This window comes from Onychostruthus taczanowskii, unplaced genomic scaffold, assembly GCF_017590055.1.
Source record: "Onychostruthus taczanowskii isolate IOZ18803 unplaced genomic scaffold, ASM1759005v1 scaffold32, whole genome shotgun sequence".
NCBI classification, from domain to species: domain Eukaryota; kingdom Metazoa; phylum Chordata; class Aves; order Passeriformes; family Passeridae; genus Onychostruthus; species Onychostruthus taczanowskii.
In genome coordinates, this window is record NW_024500572.1 from 3,961,045 (window position 1) to 3,978,258 (window position 17,214).

The window sequence follows — 17,214 nt, forward strand, 5'->3', positions numbered from 1 at the left end:
TGTCTCATTCTACTCCATCCGGGCACAATATTTGTAATTTTTAACACAGAAGTCACACGTTTCTGCAAGTTTGTCACTCACATGGTCCCTCTTGTGGTTCCTCAGCTCCTGGCACCCTCCAGCAGTGAGGAACATGTCTCTCCCTCATGGAACAATCCTGCTGTTTCCCAGTTAAAAAAAAAAAAAACAAAAAAAAAAACAAAACAGGGAAACTTCACACACAGGAGTCTGCTTTGGGGCAAAAACAGCTCTTTGTGGTGGCACACTCTTCCCGGGGGAAGGTTGTCCTGAGGCAGGGACATAATGGGATAAAACACAGGGATACAGGAGGCTCAGGGATACAGGAGGCTCTGGGATACAGGGATGTGCTGCTTTTGAGGCAGAACAGCCTCACTCACCTTCCAGGCTCCCCTCCTGTCCCCACTGCAGCAGCTGAGCCCTCCACAGCTCCTCCTCAGCCCCACAGCTGCGGGTACAAGATAAAGGTTTCCTGGAAGGGCACGTGATGTGCTGATGTGGGGACTGATAACACCCTGCCCAGGGCTCCATTGGCCCTGGAGTCCAATCCAGCTGTGCCCCTGGAGGAGCACAGGGACACGGGGACTGTCCCCTGGCCACCCCACGGCTGCAGAGACACACGGGACAGGAGCTGTGCGGAGGAAATGTTTATTTCTAGCTGAAGGGGTTCAGGAAGTGAGGCAAAAATCCAGCTGGGCTCTGGGGTGGAAGAAGGAAAGGAGGGTCCTTGTCCCTAAATCCCCATCCCTCTTTCCCTTGGCCATGGGCAAAGCTGACCCGTGTCCTACAGACCTCCAGCCCTGGTCCCATCCCTTCTCCCAGAGGGACACAGCTCCCAGCCAGGAGCCCGGCACGGACCAGGCTGCTGCTGATGATTAAAATAACATTTGTTAGGAAGCTGTTGGCACAGTGGGGGCAGAGCTGCAGCTGGGGGGATGCACCCACTCAGTGCCTGGGGTGGGAGAAGCCCCTTGGGCAGCAGGAGCTGGGGCTGACAGCATTCCAGTGCTGGGGAAAACCACCAGCTCTCAAATCCCTCCCCCATGAGCGTCCCATCAGCACCAGGGTCGGGGGAGCTGGGAGGGAATGGGATCTTCATCGGGGCTTCCTTGAGCCACCACGTACGTACGGAGCCTGATCCACCATGTCCATCCTGTGTCCCAAGCCAGCAGCTCCTCAGGCTTGCCCGGGACTCTGTCCCTGCCTCACATTCCAGAGGGAGCCTGGGAGCCATCCCGGGATGCATCAGGGGTCTCCTTGCTTCCTGCGCTCGCCGCTTCCTCCACACCTGGATTTTGGGCAGCGGGCTTGGGTTGTTCATCCCCCAGCTTCTTCTTTCCTTCCTCCTCTTCCTCCTTCTCCTCCTCCTGAGGGGAATTCTGCTCGCCCTGGGCCCCGTTGGCCAGCGGTGCCTTGTGGGGGGATTTGAGGTTCTGGGCAGCAGCCAGGATGTCCGCCTGGAGCTGCCGGCCGCCGTCCAGCGGCTCCTCCGCGCCCTCCTCGGGGCTTTTCTCGGGCACCTCGCTGAACGCCCGCGCTCCCCCCGACTTGTCCCGCTCATCCACGTATTTCTTCTTGGGAAAGGAGGAGGGATAGTAGGCAGAGGCCTTGTGCTTCTGCCGGATGATGACGGCGGCGCAGATGATGAAGAGGAGGACGAAGGACAGCGAGCCCACCACCACCACCAGCAGCAGGTACTCCTTGAAGAAGTCCACCAGCCCGTCCAGCACGCCCGGAGCCGAGCTGTTGGTCACCGTGGTCCCCGGTGTGTCCCCCACGGTGGGGCTGATCCGGGGGGTCACGGGCTGGGCGGGCAGCGTGGCCGACGCCTCGTCCCCGTCCCCGCTGCCCGCCGTGTCCGGCAGCACCGGGCGGTGCCGCGGCGCCGCCGCCTCTGCCGGGGCTGCCACCAGCAGCACCAAGAGCGGCAACCACGTGCCCATGGCCGAGCCCATTCCCAGGATTCCTGCAGGAGACCTGTGGGATGCAGAGATGTGGGGGGACATGTTAATACCCCAACAGAGCGAGCCCTCCAAACCAGATCTCACCCCCCTGGATTTCCTTATGGAAGTAGAAAGGCAGCTCCGGTTTTCTCGCCCTGACAGAGCAGGGGGCTCTGTTTGTTTTGCAAGGGTGCAGCTGGAAGCCAGCTGGGTGGGATTGCTCAAGGCCGGGGGACCGGGGCTGCTGCCAGCGCCCGGCTCCAGACAACGGTCATTTGGCTGATTAGAGAATTCCTGAAAAATGGAGGTTTGCAGTGGAAACTTTGACACAGGCGACGCTACAAAGGGGCTGGGCCCTGTGCAAGAGGCATTTCCCAACCGCCGTCCCAGACCGTTAATTCCCAGCTGGAACGTGGCTAAAAATAGTTTGGGGCAGGATTTCACCCCAGTGCCACCATGTGCTTGAGTGGAGCTGGGATGGGGTGTGGGACAAAGGGAGTGCAGGGAATGGTGTCCGGCTGCCTGAGTGTCCCTGCGAAGGGGGAAAGGCTGGCTCTGTCCCTGTGCTGTTCTCCTCCCCTGGATGGGGCTGGATCTGCCCCATCCCACAGCCCACAGTGCGAGCCCCTGGCCGGGCTCTGCGTCCCACGGGATTTGGGAGAGGGACGTGACCGTCTCCACCGCGTTGCGAGACGTTCCCGAGGGACATCAACGCGTGCCATGCCACGTAACGCCATCGAGCCGTTCCCAGGGCTCTTCCCCTCCACGCGGCTCCATGGGGAGGTCTCGGGAAGCAGCTCCCCAGGTACAACAGCAGGGACCCCCCCCATGACAATTCCCCACTCTCAGGCTCCCCAAATTCCAGCCCACATCCCATTATCCCCAAACAAACCCAAGCCAGCAGCTCTACAGACCGAGAGGGACTCCAGCAGCAGGATTTGGCTTGCAGGCTCTCTCCTGGCTGCACAATCTGGTTTCCATTAATCCAGAGCAAAAAAACAGCAGCAGAGGTGGGAGGTGCCCCGGCCCCCAACCCTCCTGGCTCCCCGTGGGCACTGCTGTGGCTGTGGGGTCACAGCACTGACCAGCACCGGCAGGATGAAGGGTTTGAGGGGTGAGATGAGCCCCTTCATCCTCCTCTCCACCCCAGACAGGGGCCCCTCGGCGGGAAAAGGGTCCTGGAATGGGGACGGCATCAATTCCCCGGCAGCCACCAGAGCTGAGGAGCAGCCACGGCCACGGAGGGGCTGAGCAAAGCCCAGAGCAGTGCCAAGAGCAGGCCCTGGCACCACGGGCACTGCCAGCCCTCCACCCCATCCCAATCCCATTCCAACCCCTTCCTTGGCCACCCCCAGACCCACAGCCCGTTCCCAGCTCCACTTCCCAACCGCTCCAGAAATTCAGGATTTTGGTGTTATCCAGAGGCAGCAGGCTCAGATTCCCTCCTGGGAATGCGGCCATGTGGCCGACTCCGTCCCGTGTCCCGCGTGGGGACCATGCCCAGCCCTCACTGCAGCACCCCCGGCTGTGGCACAGCCTGTGCTGTGCTCCAGAGCCCCCCAAAATTTGGGGAGCAGCTTGGCACGTCCAGTGGGATTCTCACCTCGCCCGCAGCCGGCGGGAGGCAGCCGGGAAGACGGGATCTGTCCCACACACCTCGAGCCCCTTTCTGCAGCCTGCTGGGATGGAGCCTCCTCCTTCTCCCTCCTCTCCTCCTCCTTCTCCTCCTCCTCCTGCGTCGCAGCCCGGGACCAGCTTGTTCTCATTACGGCCGGGATGGGGAGGGGGTGTGGGAGGCCAGGGAAAGGCAGGCAGCCCCCAGCCCCCTCCCAGATGAAATCCAGCTGGGGCTGGGGGTGTTTCCTGGCTTATCCCGTCAGCAAAGGAGCCACGGTGCCCCCCGTCATCAACCCCGGGAGGGGCCACATTTTGGGGTGCAAGTGGGGATGAGGGTCACACAGGGGGTTGTTTTTAATGTTGTTTTTATCCACTAAGGTGGGGGTAAAGCCTATCCAAGGGTCCAAGGGGGACAGTGAGAGATGTGGGCTCAGCGCCCTGGCATTATTGAGGCAGTGGGGCAAACACGGCTTAGGACCATCACCATAATTCCAGAAGAACATTTCCTAAAATCCCAGCCTGGACATGCTCTGGCCTGGGCACCTCTGCCTTGGGGTGCAGGCAGGGACACAGGCAGGGGTCCCCCTGCTTCCCCAGGCAAACACAGCAGCTGCTCAGCTCCCCGGGTGCTGGTCTCCAGTCTTGGGGTCTGGGGGCATCTCTTGAGCCCCCCCAGTCTCTCTCTCCCCCTGCCCTGGTCCCCTCGGCCTGGCCTGAGGTTGCTCAAGAGGCTGCAGCCGCTGCGTGACCTCATCCTGTTGCTATTTTCCTCTGCTCCTCTCTGGGGACCTGCCAGACCCCCCAAAAAGCCATGGCCAGCGCCTGGGGACCGTGACCCCCGCGGGGTGGGGGGCAGGGATCCTGTCCCCCCGGCTGGAGGGGGGCTGGCGCCGCTGGGGTTTCTCCGGCGTCGCCGCCGGCGTCGCGGCTCCCCGAAATAAAGGCTCCGTCCGTCTGGCTGCCCCGGCAGCTCCCTGCAGCTGCTCGGGCGGCTTTTCCCGGCCTTAAGTGCTCAGTGATGAAATCTTAGAGGGGAAGGGGGAAAGGCGAGGGGAGGGCGAGGAGTTCAAGCAGCATCCGGCCCTGCTCCTGCAGCCCAGGTGGGGCTGGGGCTGAGTTCCCCCCACGCACCCAGTAATGCCGGTGTTGGGCTCAGTTTCATTGTCCAGGGTCTGCATCCCACATCGTCCAGAGTCCCCATTGTTGCTCATCCAAGAGCTCCATCCCATCCCAGCCAGGATCCCCATCCTGCTTCACCCACAGCCTCCATCCCTCCTTTTCCAGGATCTGCATCCCATCCCACCCTTCCTCTCTTCATTGCTCAGAGTCCTCATCCCTCCCTGCCCAGTGTCCCCACCCTCGCAGCCGGGATCCCCGTCCCAGTTCCCGGTGCCAGCTCCCACCGCCCATTAGGATGCCGTTTTTGCCTGCAGCGGGCACGGGCCGGCCCCTCCGAGCAGGGCAGGGCCGGCCCCGCCGTGTAATTTGGGGCAGCAGGAACGCGCGGCCGCGCAGGGCTGGGCTCGGCGGCACAGCCCGCCCGGGGAACCGGCAATTTGAGGCATTTCAGCCTTGCTCTGCTTCTAATTTGCTTCCCTGGGCTGCGCTTTGCTGTGCCAGCAAAATACCCGGAGGGCGCCCGTCCTGCAGAGATGCACGAGGCGTGTGGAGCTCCATGTGCAGCGTCGTGCGTGGGATTGTGCCACCCCTGTCACCCACCACAGCCCCGTGCCACCCCCGGCCCTCTGTCACCCACCACGGCCCCGTGCCACCCCACTGCACCCCACCCCGAGGATCCTGCTGTGACACCGCGCAGGCTTCCCGTGAATTCCTGTGCCGTGAGGTGGGCGATGGCAGCCCGACAGGACCTGCTGACTGCGCCAAATAGGGCGATTCCCGGCTCCCGCGGTGAAAGAAAGTTTCTCTTCGCTGGGCTCCTGCTGGAGAGCGGCTGGCACAAGGCCGGGAGTGGGAGCAATCCCCCGGATCTGCACCCCTCCTGTTCCTCAGGACACACCAGCCTCATCCTCACCGGGGGCAGAGGCTGGATGAGCTGCTGTGGGGTGAGGCCAGAGGATGGGAGCATCCCTCTTTCCCTGTGGCTGCTTTGGCTGGGAGGGTGCTGGCGTGGGGACACAGTGGGACAGAGCAGGGTGGCATCAGCAAGGAGCCCACTGGCAGGGTGTCCTGCGTGGGGACAGGCCACAGCCACCAGCTGTGGGCCCGCCTGACTCACCCATAAACATTTACATTCACAGCCGGAGCGGGGCTGTGCAGCTGCCAGGATCCAGATGGAAAATATCCCAAGCTCAGGGTGAATGTAAACAGGCAGCAGGGCTGGGATGCAGGTGAATGACCACGCTGGCAATTGCTCCTGGACAGCCAGCCCAGAGTGGCCTTCGAGGAGGCTGCAAGCTTGGGGATATGGGGAAGGGGATATGGGGATGTGGGAATGGGAATGCTGAATCTGGCAGGGCAGGGGTGAGGATGGAAAGATGGGACACTGAAGCTGGTAACAGCAGGGATGGGGATGTGGGGTTGGGGAGCCTGAGTGGAGTAAAATGGAAAAATGGGGACATTGAGCCTGGCAGGACAGTCCTGGCCTATTTCCACTCCCCCAAGGTGGCCTGAGGGGTGACTGACACCTGCCTCAGCGGGGGAAATGGTAGGACCTTCTCTGCCCTCTCATGGATTTGCTCTCCCCATTCCTCCCAGTCCCAGCTGGATGATGCCGAGACCCTGCGGCCACCGTTCTCCCCGGGGCCGAGCACCTGACAGACAGCGGCCGGCTCAGCCTCCGGAGGCGTCCCCGCCTCGCTGCAGCGACCGCAGGCAGGAACACGTTGTGCCACGAGAGCACCCGTCCTGTCCCTGTCCCCGTCCCCCCGCGTTTCCGCCCCGTCCCCCCCGCCCTTCCCGCTCCCACGAGGCCGAGCCCACGCGGGCAGGAGATCCCGGGGGCTGCGGTCCCATCCCCAAAGTCCCGGGGTCTGGTCCCTGTCTGGCGAGGAGCGACCGCGGGTTTCGTTTCTGCTCCCCCAGGGGCTTTGAGGGGGAGGATGGAGAAGCGAAATTTTGGCAGCAGGATGTGGGCAGGCGGCGGGGCCGGGAGGGGGCTGGCGAGTGCCCTCCCTGCCAGGAAAAGACCACCGTGTCCGGATAACTCTTTAATGGGATGCGCCTCGGGGGCGCAGCTCCGTCACAGTGGTCCAAGCGAAAACACCGGGGGGACAGGGGCACCCTGCCCGCGGCCCCGCAGCTCTGCGGGATGCAGGAGCCATCCCTGGGGCTCAGGAGTGCTCCGGCAGGAAGCTGCTGAGAGTCAGGTTGTCTCCATCGGGCTCGGTGCTGCCGTCGGGCAGCAGCAGCTTGTGCCTCCGAGCGGGGACCGGCCGGGGACCGGCGGCCGCCTCGGCGTCGGGCAGCAGCGAGGAGATACAAACCATCTCGGTGCGGCTGAAGCGGCGCTCTCCCGTCCGCGCCCGCCGCCACAGCAGCGTCCCCAGCACCCCCGTGCACACCAGGAAGGTGGCGGCCACCAGCCCCAGCAGCAGGATGGCCAGCAGGCACTTGCTCATCACCCAGCTGGGCTCCCAGGGCACGGCGGTGGCCACCGGCGTCGTGTCCCAAGTGGCCGGGAGGGTCGATGCAGGCGGAGATCCGGATTTCTTGGGTTTCCTGTAGCCCGTGCTGGTGAGGACAAAGGCTGGGGGGGTTGTTGAGAGCGGCCCCGTGGAGGAGCTGCTGTCCAGGCCATCAGTCACTGCGTCCTCCTCGATGAGCCAGCTGGGGGTGGTGGGGTTCCCAATGCTCTTTTGGGCTGCTGTCGGTGTGGCAGGCTCTGAGTCTGGCAGCAGTTCGGGAGCAGGGGAATCGGTCTCATCCATGGGATCAGCTGTGGTTGGCACCACCAGTGCCCGGCTGGCCTCGCTGCTGGGTGCTGGTGGTGGGGCAGAGCTCAGGAGCAGGTCGGGATCAGAGGGATTTGTCTCATCCATGGGATCAGCTGTGGTGGGCACTACAGGCACCCGGAGCAGGCTGGTGCTGGCACTGGGCACTGCTGGTGCCACAGAGTCCTCCAGTAACTCAGGTTTAGGGGAATCTGTCTCATCCATAGGCTCGGCTGTGGTGTGTGCAAGCACCTGGAGCAGGCTAGTGTTGGTGCTGGGCACTGGTGCTGCAGAGCTCAGGAGCAGCTCAGGCTCAGGGGAATCATCCATGGGATCGGCTGTGGCTGGCACTCGGAGCAGGCTGGCCTTGGTGCCGGCTGCTGGTGGTGGCACGGAGCCACCATCGCTCTCGTCACTGCCGATCATCGTGGCTGCACCGGGCTCCTGCCCACTGTCATCCCTCTTCCCACGGGAGAGGGGCAGGGGCTTGGCTTCCCCCCAGACCCACTGCCCGCCCCAGGGCAGCCCTGGCTCCAGCAGCTCAGCCCCACACGCCCACAGGGGGCTCAGCACCAGCAGCACCAGCACGGCCCGGCCCAGCGCCATGGGACCTGCAGGGGACAGAAAGGGCAGGTGACATCGGGGTCCTGCTCCCCACAGGAGAATGCTGAACGTGGAACTGCCCCAGTGTGGGATCACACTCCAACCGAGGATCCTCCTTCCCCTCTGGAGAGGGGTCCTCGGGTTTGGGGGGATGGAGGAGGCACCCAATATCCTCTTCCTGCCACAGCCCCCTCCTGCGGGAGCTCAGCGCCGATGGCTCTGCTCCAGGAGCAAGTTTTGATAAGGAAGCTGAGTGACTGGAAATGGGAAATCAGCCGTGATGGAGGCGGCTGCTGCGGGACAGGGCAGTTGTGGGATGAGACTCCGTGTGGAAATGAAACCACAGGGATGTCACCGACGTTCTGACAGACACCCCTTGCCAGGGTGCCCATCCCCCCCTCCACCCGCCAGGCTGGCACAGGACTCCAGGGCTGAGGCCACCGTGAGCCTGTGTCTCTGTGCTGGAGCAGGAGAGGCAAATCCACCCCAAACTCACCCAAAATCCCCCTGTTCCATCACCAATTTCCCCCCACACTCTCTCGGCAGCCCCGCTGGGCCCGAGGTCCCAAAGATCCGCACCCAACAGCATCCAGACACAGCTGAATGCTCCGAGCTTCCCAGGAGGCCCCCACATCCCCAAAGCACCTCCCCAGACCCCCAGGCACCAGCACGGAACATGGCACCCTCAGGGACCCGGAGCATCCCCTTTGCACCCAGAGCATCCCGGGGGCCGAGCCCCGCTCCAGCAGCTTCCCACCGGGGCTCACCTGTGCTGATGGACGCGGTGGGATCCCAACTGCAGGACTCACCGGCGAGGGCTGGCACGGGGCGGGGGGCGAGGGCGGCCCTAGCACCGGCACCCGCGGGGCGTCGTGGGCCACCCTCCTCCTGCACCTCCGGCCGGGCGGGGAAAGGGAGGGAGCGCGGAAAAGCGGCTGCGGTTTCAGAACCCGCGGGGGGAAGGACGTCACGGCGACAGCGGGGCCAGCGAGGGCTGGGGGGCTGCGGGCACCCCCGGGGAGGGTGGCAGGGTGTGGGCTGCACCCCAAAAAAGGGGGCTTCCTCGGAGGGCTCGGCCCCACCGGCGGCCCCGCGGAGCAGCTGCGCTCCAGGGCTCGCGTCGCTCCGAAAGCAGAAGTGACGGCAAACCTGGTGCCAGGGCTGCCACCCCCGCGGGCACGGTGTGGGCATGGCCAGGGAGGGGAGCAGGGTGCCCTGAGATACCTCAGCACCGGGAAACGCTTTAGCACACGAGGTGGAGGAGGGTGAGGGCCTGACTTGATGTTTTTGCACAGCCCTTGTGCCGGGCTCCTTCTCTCTGCACCATCCCCAGGATGCTCGGAGGGGCTCTCGGGGGTATTGTCCTGGGTGTTGTCCCGGCCTCGTGGCATTGGCACGACAGGAAACCCCCCGCCCCAACCGCAGGCTCTGGGCGGGAGGCGCAGCCGCAGCCGCAGGAAGGTGCTGCAAGAGGCGCATCCGCAGGAACGGGCTCGGGGTGTCAACAACCCCCCGCCCTCGGAAACCCCGGCCCGTCCCTGCTCCGAAACACCTGGCCAGGGGGCTGGAAGAGGGAGGAAATGGGGCTCAGGCCTGTGGGATGAGCATCCCTGGGATGGATCCATGGTTCTCAGGGCGCACTGACTCTCTGGGAGCCTGCCCAGCTTTGGGGCGGTGCCGGGGTCGCGGTGTTCTGGAGGTGGTTGTGCAACATCCCCTGAAATGCCTCAGCCCTGAGAAAACTCAAACCTGGGTGGAGTAAGAGATGCTGTTTCCAGCCCAGGCTCTGTGTCATTTCAGACTTCCTGCAGCCTGGAAACAAATTTCACCTGGGGAGAAGCAGAACGAGCCCCCCTGATCCAGGGTAGTTCCCAAGCAGGAACTACCAGGGCTGTTCCTTCCTGGGAACACATCATTCCCATCCACCCCGAGATTCCCCAGCACATCTGTGCCATCACATCCCACATCCAGCCAAGCTCTTGGGTTCATCACTGGGAATCACCAGGGAGGATTCCACGTGTGACCCCAGGAATGGGCCCTGGCTTTCCTGGAACAAGAGCACAAGGTCCCCAAGGACCCCCTGAGCCACAGCCTCCCACTCAAGTGTCCCCCACTCCATATCCCAGTTATCAATCAGAGCTGGAATGCCGAGAGCCAAAGGAAAAGCCAAGCAGAGGCAGTTTATAATCAATGACTTTTATCTTTTGAAAATGGAAGCAAATATTTGGACAGATACTCTGGCCGCTCTATAAGAGCGCGTCTTTCCGGACTGGGCTGGTTCTCTCCCGGGATATCACGGCTACAAAAAGCTTCAGGCACTGACTCCGGTTGAGCCTGGCGAGGCATCAGTTCATTTAAATAAAATACAGGCTAGGAACTAAAATCTCCCACACCCCCACCCCCGGGCACCTCAATCCAGCGGCTCCCAAAACTGATTTCCCTCCAATGTTAAGGAACAAACCCGAGGTCCCCGAGCACACAACCCTGAAGTCACACGTACAAATCAACACAGAAATCACCACTGTGGGGAGAACAACCTTCGGGCTTGGGATCCAAAAGAAAAAAAAAATCCATAAAAATACACATCTCAGGCATTTACTGCAATACAGAAACGTCACCAAACAGCCAAAGAACCTGGAGCAGCCGGATTGGGGATCCACGGGCACAGGGCAGGGGATGCCACTTGTCCCTAAAACACAGAAATCCCACTTTTCTGAAGCTTTCCTGCTCTGCAATCCCACCACATCCTCTGTCTCCTCCATCCCATCCTTGTGCCTTTCAGCTACGTCCCCCGGCCGATTCTGCCTCCACACACACATCCCTCCACAACAGGGAATCTTAACCTGGAATTCTGAACATGCAAACACTGGGAAAAATGGAAAATTGGAGAATTCCTAGCTAAACTAATGGAAAATAAAAAAAATCAATCACTTCAGCCTGGATGAGTGACTCGTGTCCACTGGGATGCTCCGGGTGGGAGCACATGGAGCTGCCACAGGGACAGAATCCAGCTGGGATAAGGATCCAGAGCTCTCAGACACCTGATGGTCTCTGCCCACCTGTGGATTCAGGATGGGTTATCAGCACTCCCTGGCACTGCAGGGATGGACTGTGCCAGGAATGGCAGCAGCAATCCTGCCTGGCACAGTTTCCTGGGGTGTCCTGGATCCCATTCCCAGCACAAGGACACAGCCTGGGAGCAGGGAGCCAGCCTGCCCCATCCCTGACAGCTCCTCCACAGGGGAGACCCTGCCTGAGCAGAGCTTTGCTGAGCTGAGCCTCCATGGAATTCCAGGAGGAGCTCGCCAGCCTAGAGCCTCTCCCTGCAGGATCCCAAGGGAGCTGTGTGAGAAACCAGTTCTCCAAACTGGGAGCAAATCCATTCTCCCAGTCCCTTCTGCTCTGAAGGGCTGGGAGTGCAGGGGGGTTTGGGGTTGGAGGTCACTCATCTGATCCGGGAACAAATCCTTTCCTGCAGGGAAGGGTGGGAGGCAGGAATGGGAATGATGGACAGGAGAAAACAAATGATAAAAAAATAACAGAGGCATTTTGTTTGTGGAGAATTGTCATGGAAAAATCACCTTTCTGCTGCTAATGCTGCCTTGGAAGCACAGAAAATTCCTATTATCAGTACTGGTGTGAAGGGCTGATGGATTCCAAAAGCTCCTTAAAATCCATGAGCTCAGGAGTGTTGGGGGGCAGGAACAAGGATTTACAGCAACGACTGCTGGCATCCCACAGCTCATCTGGAACTCCATGCTCCATGGATAAAAACATTCCTGCATGGAAGTCACTTCTGCCTTGAAATGGAAATAAAAATGAGCAAGTAAAACAAGTGAGTTTGGTCATGGAAACAAACCTTGGGATTGTAGGAAAATGGGAACATGGTGCTGGCTTAAAACTTCAGTAGGAAATAAATCCCTTCGTTCAGAATGATATATTTGTATTTTTCTGTCAGCCAACAGGGCTGGGGACACATTGTGGAGCAGGAAAGGCAGCTGATCCCATCTCCAAGGGGATTCCACAGGAAAGAGAAAGGAAGGGAACCCACCTGATTGTTCCAAATGGAGGATTTATACAAAATAGCTTCAGCTTTGTTCTCTGCACAGTGTAAACACCTCCCACACCCCCTGTCCCTTGGAATGGAAACACAAATACTGCAAAAGTGGCAAATAAGAAAAATAAAAGCAACTTTTTTTTTCTATTTTTTGGCAACTCTAAAAAAAAAAATGGTTAAGAACAATGTGGCGTTGGTCCCTAAATCTAGAAAAAGATATTTGGGCATGACACTGAAAGTCAAGAATGGATTCGTTTTTCAAGGATTCATAACATCTGGAAGAAAACCCAAAAAAAACCTGTAAAAGTAGCACTTCTCGTTTTTGCCTTGTTTTTGACACAGTCACAGAAATTCATTGGAACATCAGGAAACGAAAAAAGATCTTTCACTAAAAAGCTTGGCTTGAAATCATCGCCTCTCGTTGACGTGGATTTAGGAGAACAGGAAAGCTCGTACTGGAATGCTGCAGGCTGCTGCTGGCTGAACTGGGAGCTGGGATGTGCCTGGGCTGGCGGCCCCGTCAGTCCGCGATCTTGGCCATCTGCTGCTCCAGCTTGGAGATGCGCTCGTCCTGGTTGGAGATCGTGTCCTTGATGGATTTCAGCTCCTTCAAAATCTCGTCCAATTTGGCGTCGTTTTGCTGGAAGATGAGAGAGGGATGAGTGAGGAGAGCTCTGGGCTTTCCCATGGAAAGGGCTCCTCCCTGTGGGATTGTTGGAGGGATGAGGGTGTGACGGACTCTGGAGCAGTGGGATGCTCAGGGCATGGAGGAGCATCTCCAGCAGCACCAGGGCACCCATCCAGGACCAGCAGCTGCTCTTTAAGCCATACTTTCCTCTCTGTCCCAAAGGACAGGGATTAGTGGTGAATGAGGTGCTGGGTTAGGGCTGGACTTGGGGATCTTGAGTTAGGGTTGGACTTGGGGATCTTCAAAGTCTTTTCCAACTTTAATGGTTCTGTGATTTAGGAAAAACAATTTCAAGTAATCTTCCATATCTGCAGAAGCATTAGAATCACAGAATCATGGAATATCCCAAGTTGGAAGGGACTCACAGGGATCATCCAGTCCAACTCCTGGCCCTGACCAGGACTCCCCAACAATCCCACCCTGTGCCTGAGAGCCTTGTCCAAATGCTCCTGGAGCTCTGGCAGCCTTGGGGCTGTGACATCTCATGGGGAACCTGGTCAGTGCCTCAGTACCCTCAGGGGGAAGACCCTTTTCCTGATATCCAACCTAACCTTCCCCTGACAGAGCTCCAACCATTCCCTCCCACCCTGGCATTCCCACCTGAGGCTATCATCCCCAAAATTCCTGGAGTTTACTCACGGAGTTTGAGGCATCCGCTGCTTTCTTTGGAGCATTTATGAGATCACTCTTCTTGTTCCCAGCAGGTTTGTTGTCCAGTATGTTCTTCTTGACCACCTTGAGATCCCTGTTTTTGCCTGGAATGTACCCGTGCTTCAAGGAGATGAGGAGAGGATCAGCGTTCTTCCCCTCAAACCACTCCTCTGCTTCCAGAGCTGCTTCCGGGCCGGCTGTGTCCGGGTACAGGTCGTCCTGGAAGAGGTCAGACTGCAAGGCAGGAGACATGGATCAATCAGGAGCTTTGGGAAGCAGGAGCTGGCTCCAGCCCGGCCCCAGGATAGTGCTCACCTTGCGGGGAACCGTCATGATGATGGGCTCACACTTCCTCTCGTGGAGCTTGAAGAACCTGCCGTGGAAAAGGAGAGGTGGGACAGGGAGTGAGGATCAGGGAGATGGAGGAGATGGGAAAGGAGCAACGCCAAAGAGCCACAGAAATCCCTGAGACCACCAAGTCCAACCATTCCCCCAGCACTGCCAAGGCCACCATAACCCATGTCCCCAAATGCCACATGCACAGGGCTGTTAAATCCCTCCTGGATGGGGACTCCACCCCTGCCCTGGGCAGCCCCTTCCAACACCTGACCCCCCTTTCCATGAAGAAATTGTTCCTAATATTTGAGGACATTTCCCCTTGTCCTATCACTTGTTTCCTGGGAGAAGAAATGGCTCATGTCCCCAGCCAGCAGTGACATTCCCTCCTGGAGCCACTGCAGTGCCATCCCAAGATGTTTCCTGCCCTTCCCAGGTTTTCTGAACCACGGCTGCCCTGTGCTCACTGCTCTGCTGCTTTAACCACTGCTGAAATCCCCAGCCCCAGCTCCCAGCCTGCTCCCAGCCCTGGGATGAGCTCTCCTCACCTGGCAATCTCGCACTTGTTGACGTCGAGGCCCCTCTTTGGCATGAACCCCATGCCCCTCTGCGGCTCCTTGCTGCTGAAGGTGTTGAGGTAGTGAACGTACGGGGACTCATCCGTGATCTCGAAGTAGCGGATGCTGCTGTCACCCTGCAAGGAACCCCAGGAGAAGCTGCAGGACCTGTGCTCCCTGTGCCCACACTGCTGCTCCCATTTCCTTCCAGGAATGCTGCCATGGACAGCTCACTGCTGTTTTTGAAGTAAGGCTGATCCCCTTCACAATCTGAGTCCATCAGCTGAACAATTCCTCCAAGTCCTGTTCCAAACACTGTGGGACAGGGATTGAGCTTGTGCTTCCAGGCTGGGAGTGGCCCCTTCCTCACCTCTTGTGGAAAAACCTCCTGCCACTATCAGGCAGAAAGGCTATAAACCAGTTTATCCTCCATTCCAAGCAATTCCACCACACTGCTGTCTCTGAAACTGCAGGAGGGATAGCAGAGAGAAACCAAATGTTCCTCATCAGCTGCTACAAAGATGGGATTTATGAACATACTTGTATGGATCCTCCTTTGTAATTCCTTGCTCATCTTGGCTTGGGCTCCTATTTGTAGGAGTCCATCACATATGGGCACCAAATTCCTACAAATTGCTTTTAGAAAGGAGCACCTAATTTCAGTTTTTTATTACTTAATCCCATAAAATTACAGAGAGCTGCCACATGCTCCAGCATCTCCAAGGACAAGGAGGAAGGACAAAACCCAAAATGTACCTTCCTCCCATACCAGTGTAAAATAATCCAGGTCAACACCAGCAAGAAATGTTTTGGCAACAGTGTGGGACTTGTTGCATTAGGAGCAGCTTTACCTAATCCATCTCCAAGAAACATCCAGGTCCTTCCCAGATCCTGCAGAGTGAGGATCAAAATCATTCCAGAGCAGCCTGGTCTCTCTGCAGCCCCATATTCGCTGCACCACTGATATTTTGGGGAACATTTCACAGGCACCACTCCCTCCAGGTGCCTCCAAAGCCTCTCCTTACCTTCCCACACAGGTAAATGATGTTGGTGTCTGGGTCGTAGAAGGGCAGCAGGACCCCGTTGCTGGTGTCCATCTCGTGAAGGGCTATTGGCTCCTCCATGTTTTTCTGGAAATAAAAATGCCAGGGATGTTAATAAAGACTGGAAAAGCTTCTGTTCATAGAGGGAGGGTCTAAATTATTAACACTCTGCAGGCAGTGAGCTCCCAGTGATGTCTGCACCACCCAGAAGGATCCGTGTGTTACAACAAATGCTGGGAATGTTCATGAACTGATTCAATCCCCAAGAGCATTTTAATCACTAAATTAAATAAAAACAGGAGCCAGGAAAATTCACCAAGTCAAGGGAAATATGTGACACAGTGAGTTAGTGTCAGGAGGATGGATGATGGGACAGAGCCTCCTTCCCTGGAGACACTCAAAAGCCACCTGGACACAATCCAGGTGGTCCCTTCCACCCTGAACCCTCCTGGGATTGCTGCTGGCCTGCTCTCCACAATGCACAGAGAGAGAGAAGTGACCTTCCCACAGCCCCTCTGCTCCCTGTGCATCTTCCCAGGCACTTCCAACCTGCAGCTCCCAGCAGATCACTGCTCCTGCTCAGTTCCTTCACTGAGTGACCACACATCCCAAATCATGGAAGCAGGAGCAGGCAGCAGATGGAGTGGGAATAACCTCAAGTATATAAACTCTAAATTCAGGAAGGAATTCTTCCCTTTGAGGGTGGTGAGGCCTTGAAGAAGAAGGCCCCAGAGAAGCTGTGGCTGCTCCATCCCAAGGCCAGTTTGGATAGGGCTTGGAGCAACCTGGGCTAGTGGAAAGTGTCCCTGCCCACGGATTGGAACGGGATTGGCTTTAATGTCCCATCCAACCCAAGCCACTCCATGATTCCATGGCTGCAGGGCTGGTTGGTAACTCCATGGATGTGAGCAGCACACGGATTTGGGATCGTACCGGGTTCCACAGGGCCAGCTGCCGCTCGCTCATGCGGCTGAAGCCGGTGGTGAAGATGTTCCCGTCTGCCAGGAAAATGGCTCGCATGGGCCGGGCTCCCTCGTGGGTTTTCTCCTTCTCCTGGAAGAGAGGAGCAGGTCAGGATCAGCAGTGAACAGAAAAACCCTTGGAGTGGTGGCTCCTGTCTGGACACACCGCTCTTCCATGCAGGAAGAGATCCAAGGAGCAACATCCAGCTCTCCTTCCCTGCTGCCTGAAGGAAGAGCCCAAACACTGAGCCACGGGAGAAGGGGACATTCCTGGCTCATTCCAGCTTTGCCAACCAGCCTCTTGCAAGGCTGAAGGAAAACCTCTTTGTAAGCTACAACTAAAGCTCTGCTTTGCAAGCACAACTCTGGAACTGTAATTATACAAAAGGATTAGATGTGGAATTACACTCCTGCAGGTTTAAAACTGAGCCCTAAAATCCCAGTTCAAACACTAATCCCAATAAACCCAGACAAATCCTCCAACTCCTACTATTCCTCCTGTAATTTTTGAAGAAAGCAACTGAACATGGTGTGTAAAATCCACATATTTTCTTGCTCATTCCCTGCTGGAGTGAATCCAGTTGTTTCTTTAATGATTAAGCAAACTTACAGCAACAATTTCTTGTTTTCTGGGGTCAATAACTCGGACTTTTTTGTCTTTGGAAGCTGTGCAGATGAGGCTGCCATTGCGATTCCAGCTCACATTGTAGATCATATCCACGTGCATGTCATCCAAGTTGATGAGGGCCTCTCCTGTTCCCACATTCCAGATGATGATGGCATTATCACAGCCTAAAATGGGAAATAACAGCTCCAGTCACAGCATTGGGGTACACAGGGGCAAAGCCA

General features: G+C 58.2%; 3 protein-coding genes across 6 annotated transcripts in view; all 3 read right to left on the reverse strand.

Annotated features, from left to right (window-relative positions):
* Positions 1-650: 650 nt before the first annotated feature.
* On the reverse strand, positions 651-3,557 carry TMEM119 (transmembrane protein 119). Its single transcript, XM_041410390.1, is given in 4 exon segments — positions 651-1,995; positions 2,876-2,987; positions 2,990-3,076; positions 3,079-3,557. Coding segments are annotated over 4 exon segments (1,182 nt in total). The 5' UTR covers positions 3,290-3,557; the 3' UTR covers positions 651-1,223.
* Positions 3,558-3,774: 217 nt separating this feature from the next.
* On the reverse strand, positions 3,775-10,105 carry SELPLG (selectin P ligand). Its single transcript, XM_041410374.1, has 2 exons — positions 8,839-10,105; positions 3,775-8,079 (listed from the first exon to the last, which is right to left on the reverse strand). Exons 1-2 carry the CDS (start codon positions 9,548-9,550, stop codon positions 6,869-6,871), a joined length of 1,923 nt encoding a protein of 640 aa, XP_041266308.1. The 5' UTR covers positions 9,551-10,105; the 3' UTR covers positions 3,775-6,868.
* Positions 10,106-10,251: 146 nt separating this feature from the next.
* The window catches only part of CORO1C (coronin 1C), a 45,994-nt gene continuing 39,031 nt past the window's right edge, over positions 10,252-17,214 (reverse strand). For all 4 annotated transcript variants that reach the window (XM_041410370.1, XM_041410371.1, XM_041410372.1 and 1 more), the window contains exons 5-11: positions 16,976-17,157; positions 16,337-16,456; positions 15,386-15,490; positions 14,352-14,497; positions 13,783-13,840; positions 13,456-13,701; positions 10,252-12,768 (exon numbers count right to left, since the gene is read on the reverse strand). In XM_041410370.1, coding sequence (XP_041266304.1) covers positions 12,649-12,768; positions 13,456-13,701; positions 13,783-13,840; positions 14,352-14,497; positions 15,386-15,490; positions 16,337-16,456; positions 16,976-17,157 — 977 coding nt within the window. In that variant the 3' untranslated portion in view covers positions 10,252-12,648. The remainder of the gene's footprint in view (positions 12,769-13,455; positions 13,702-13,782; positions 13,841-14,351; positions 14,498-15,385; positions 15,491-16,336; positions 16,457-16,975; positions 17,158-17,214) is intronic.

Coding starts and splice junctions, on each gene's coding strand:
- SELPLG (XM_041410374.1), bottom strand. CDS start 9,550: ATGCGCCTCTTGCAGCACCTTCCTGCGGCTGCGGCTGCGCCTCCCGCC. Junction 8,080..8,838: donor CACCGCGTCCATCAGCACAG/GTGAGCCCCGGT, acceptor TGTCCCCTGCAG/GTCCCATGGCGCTGGGCCGG.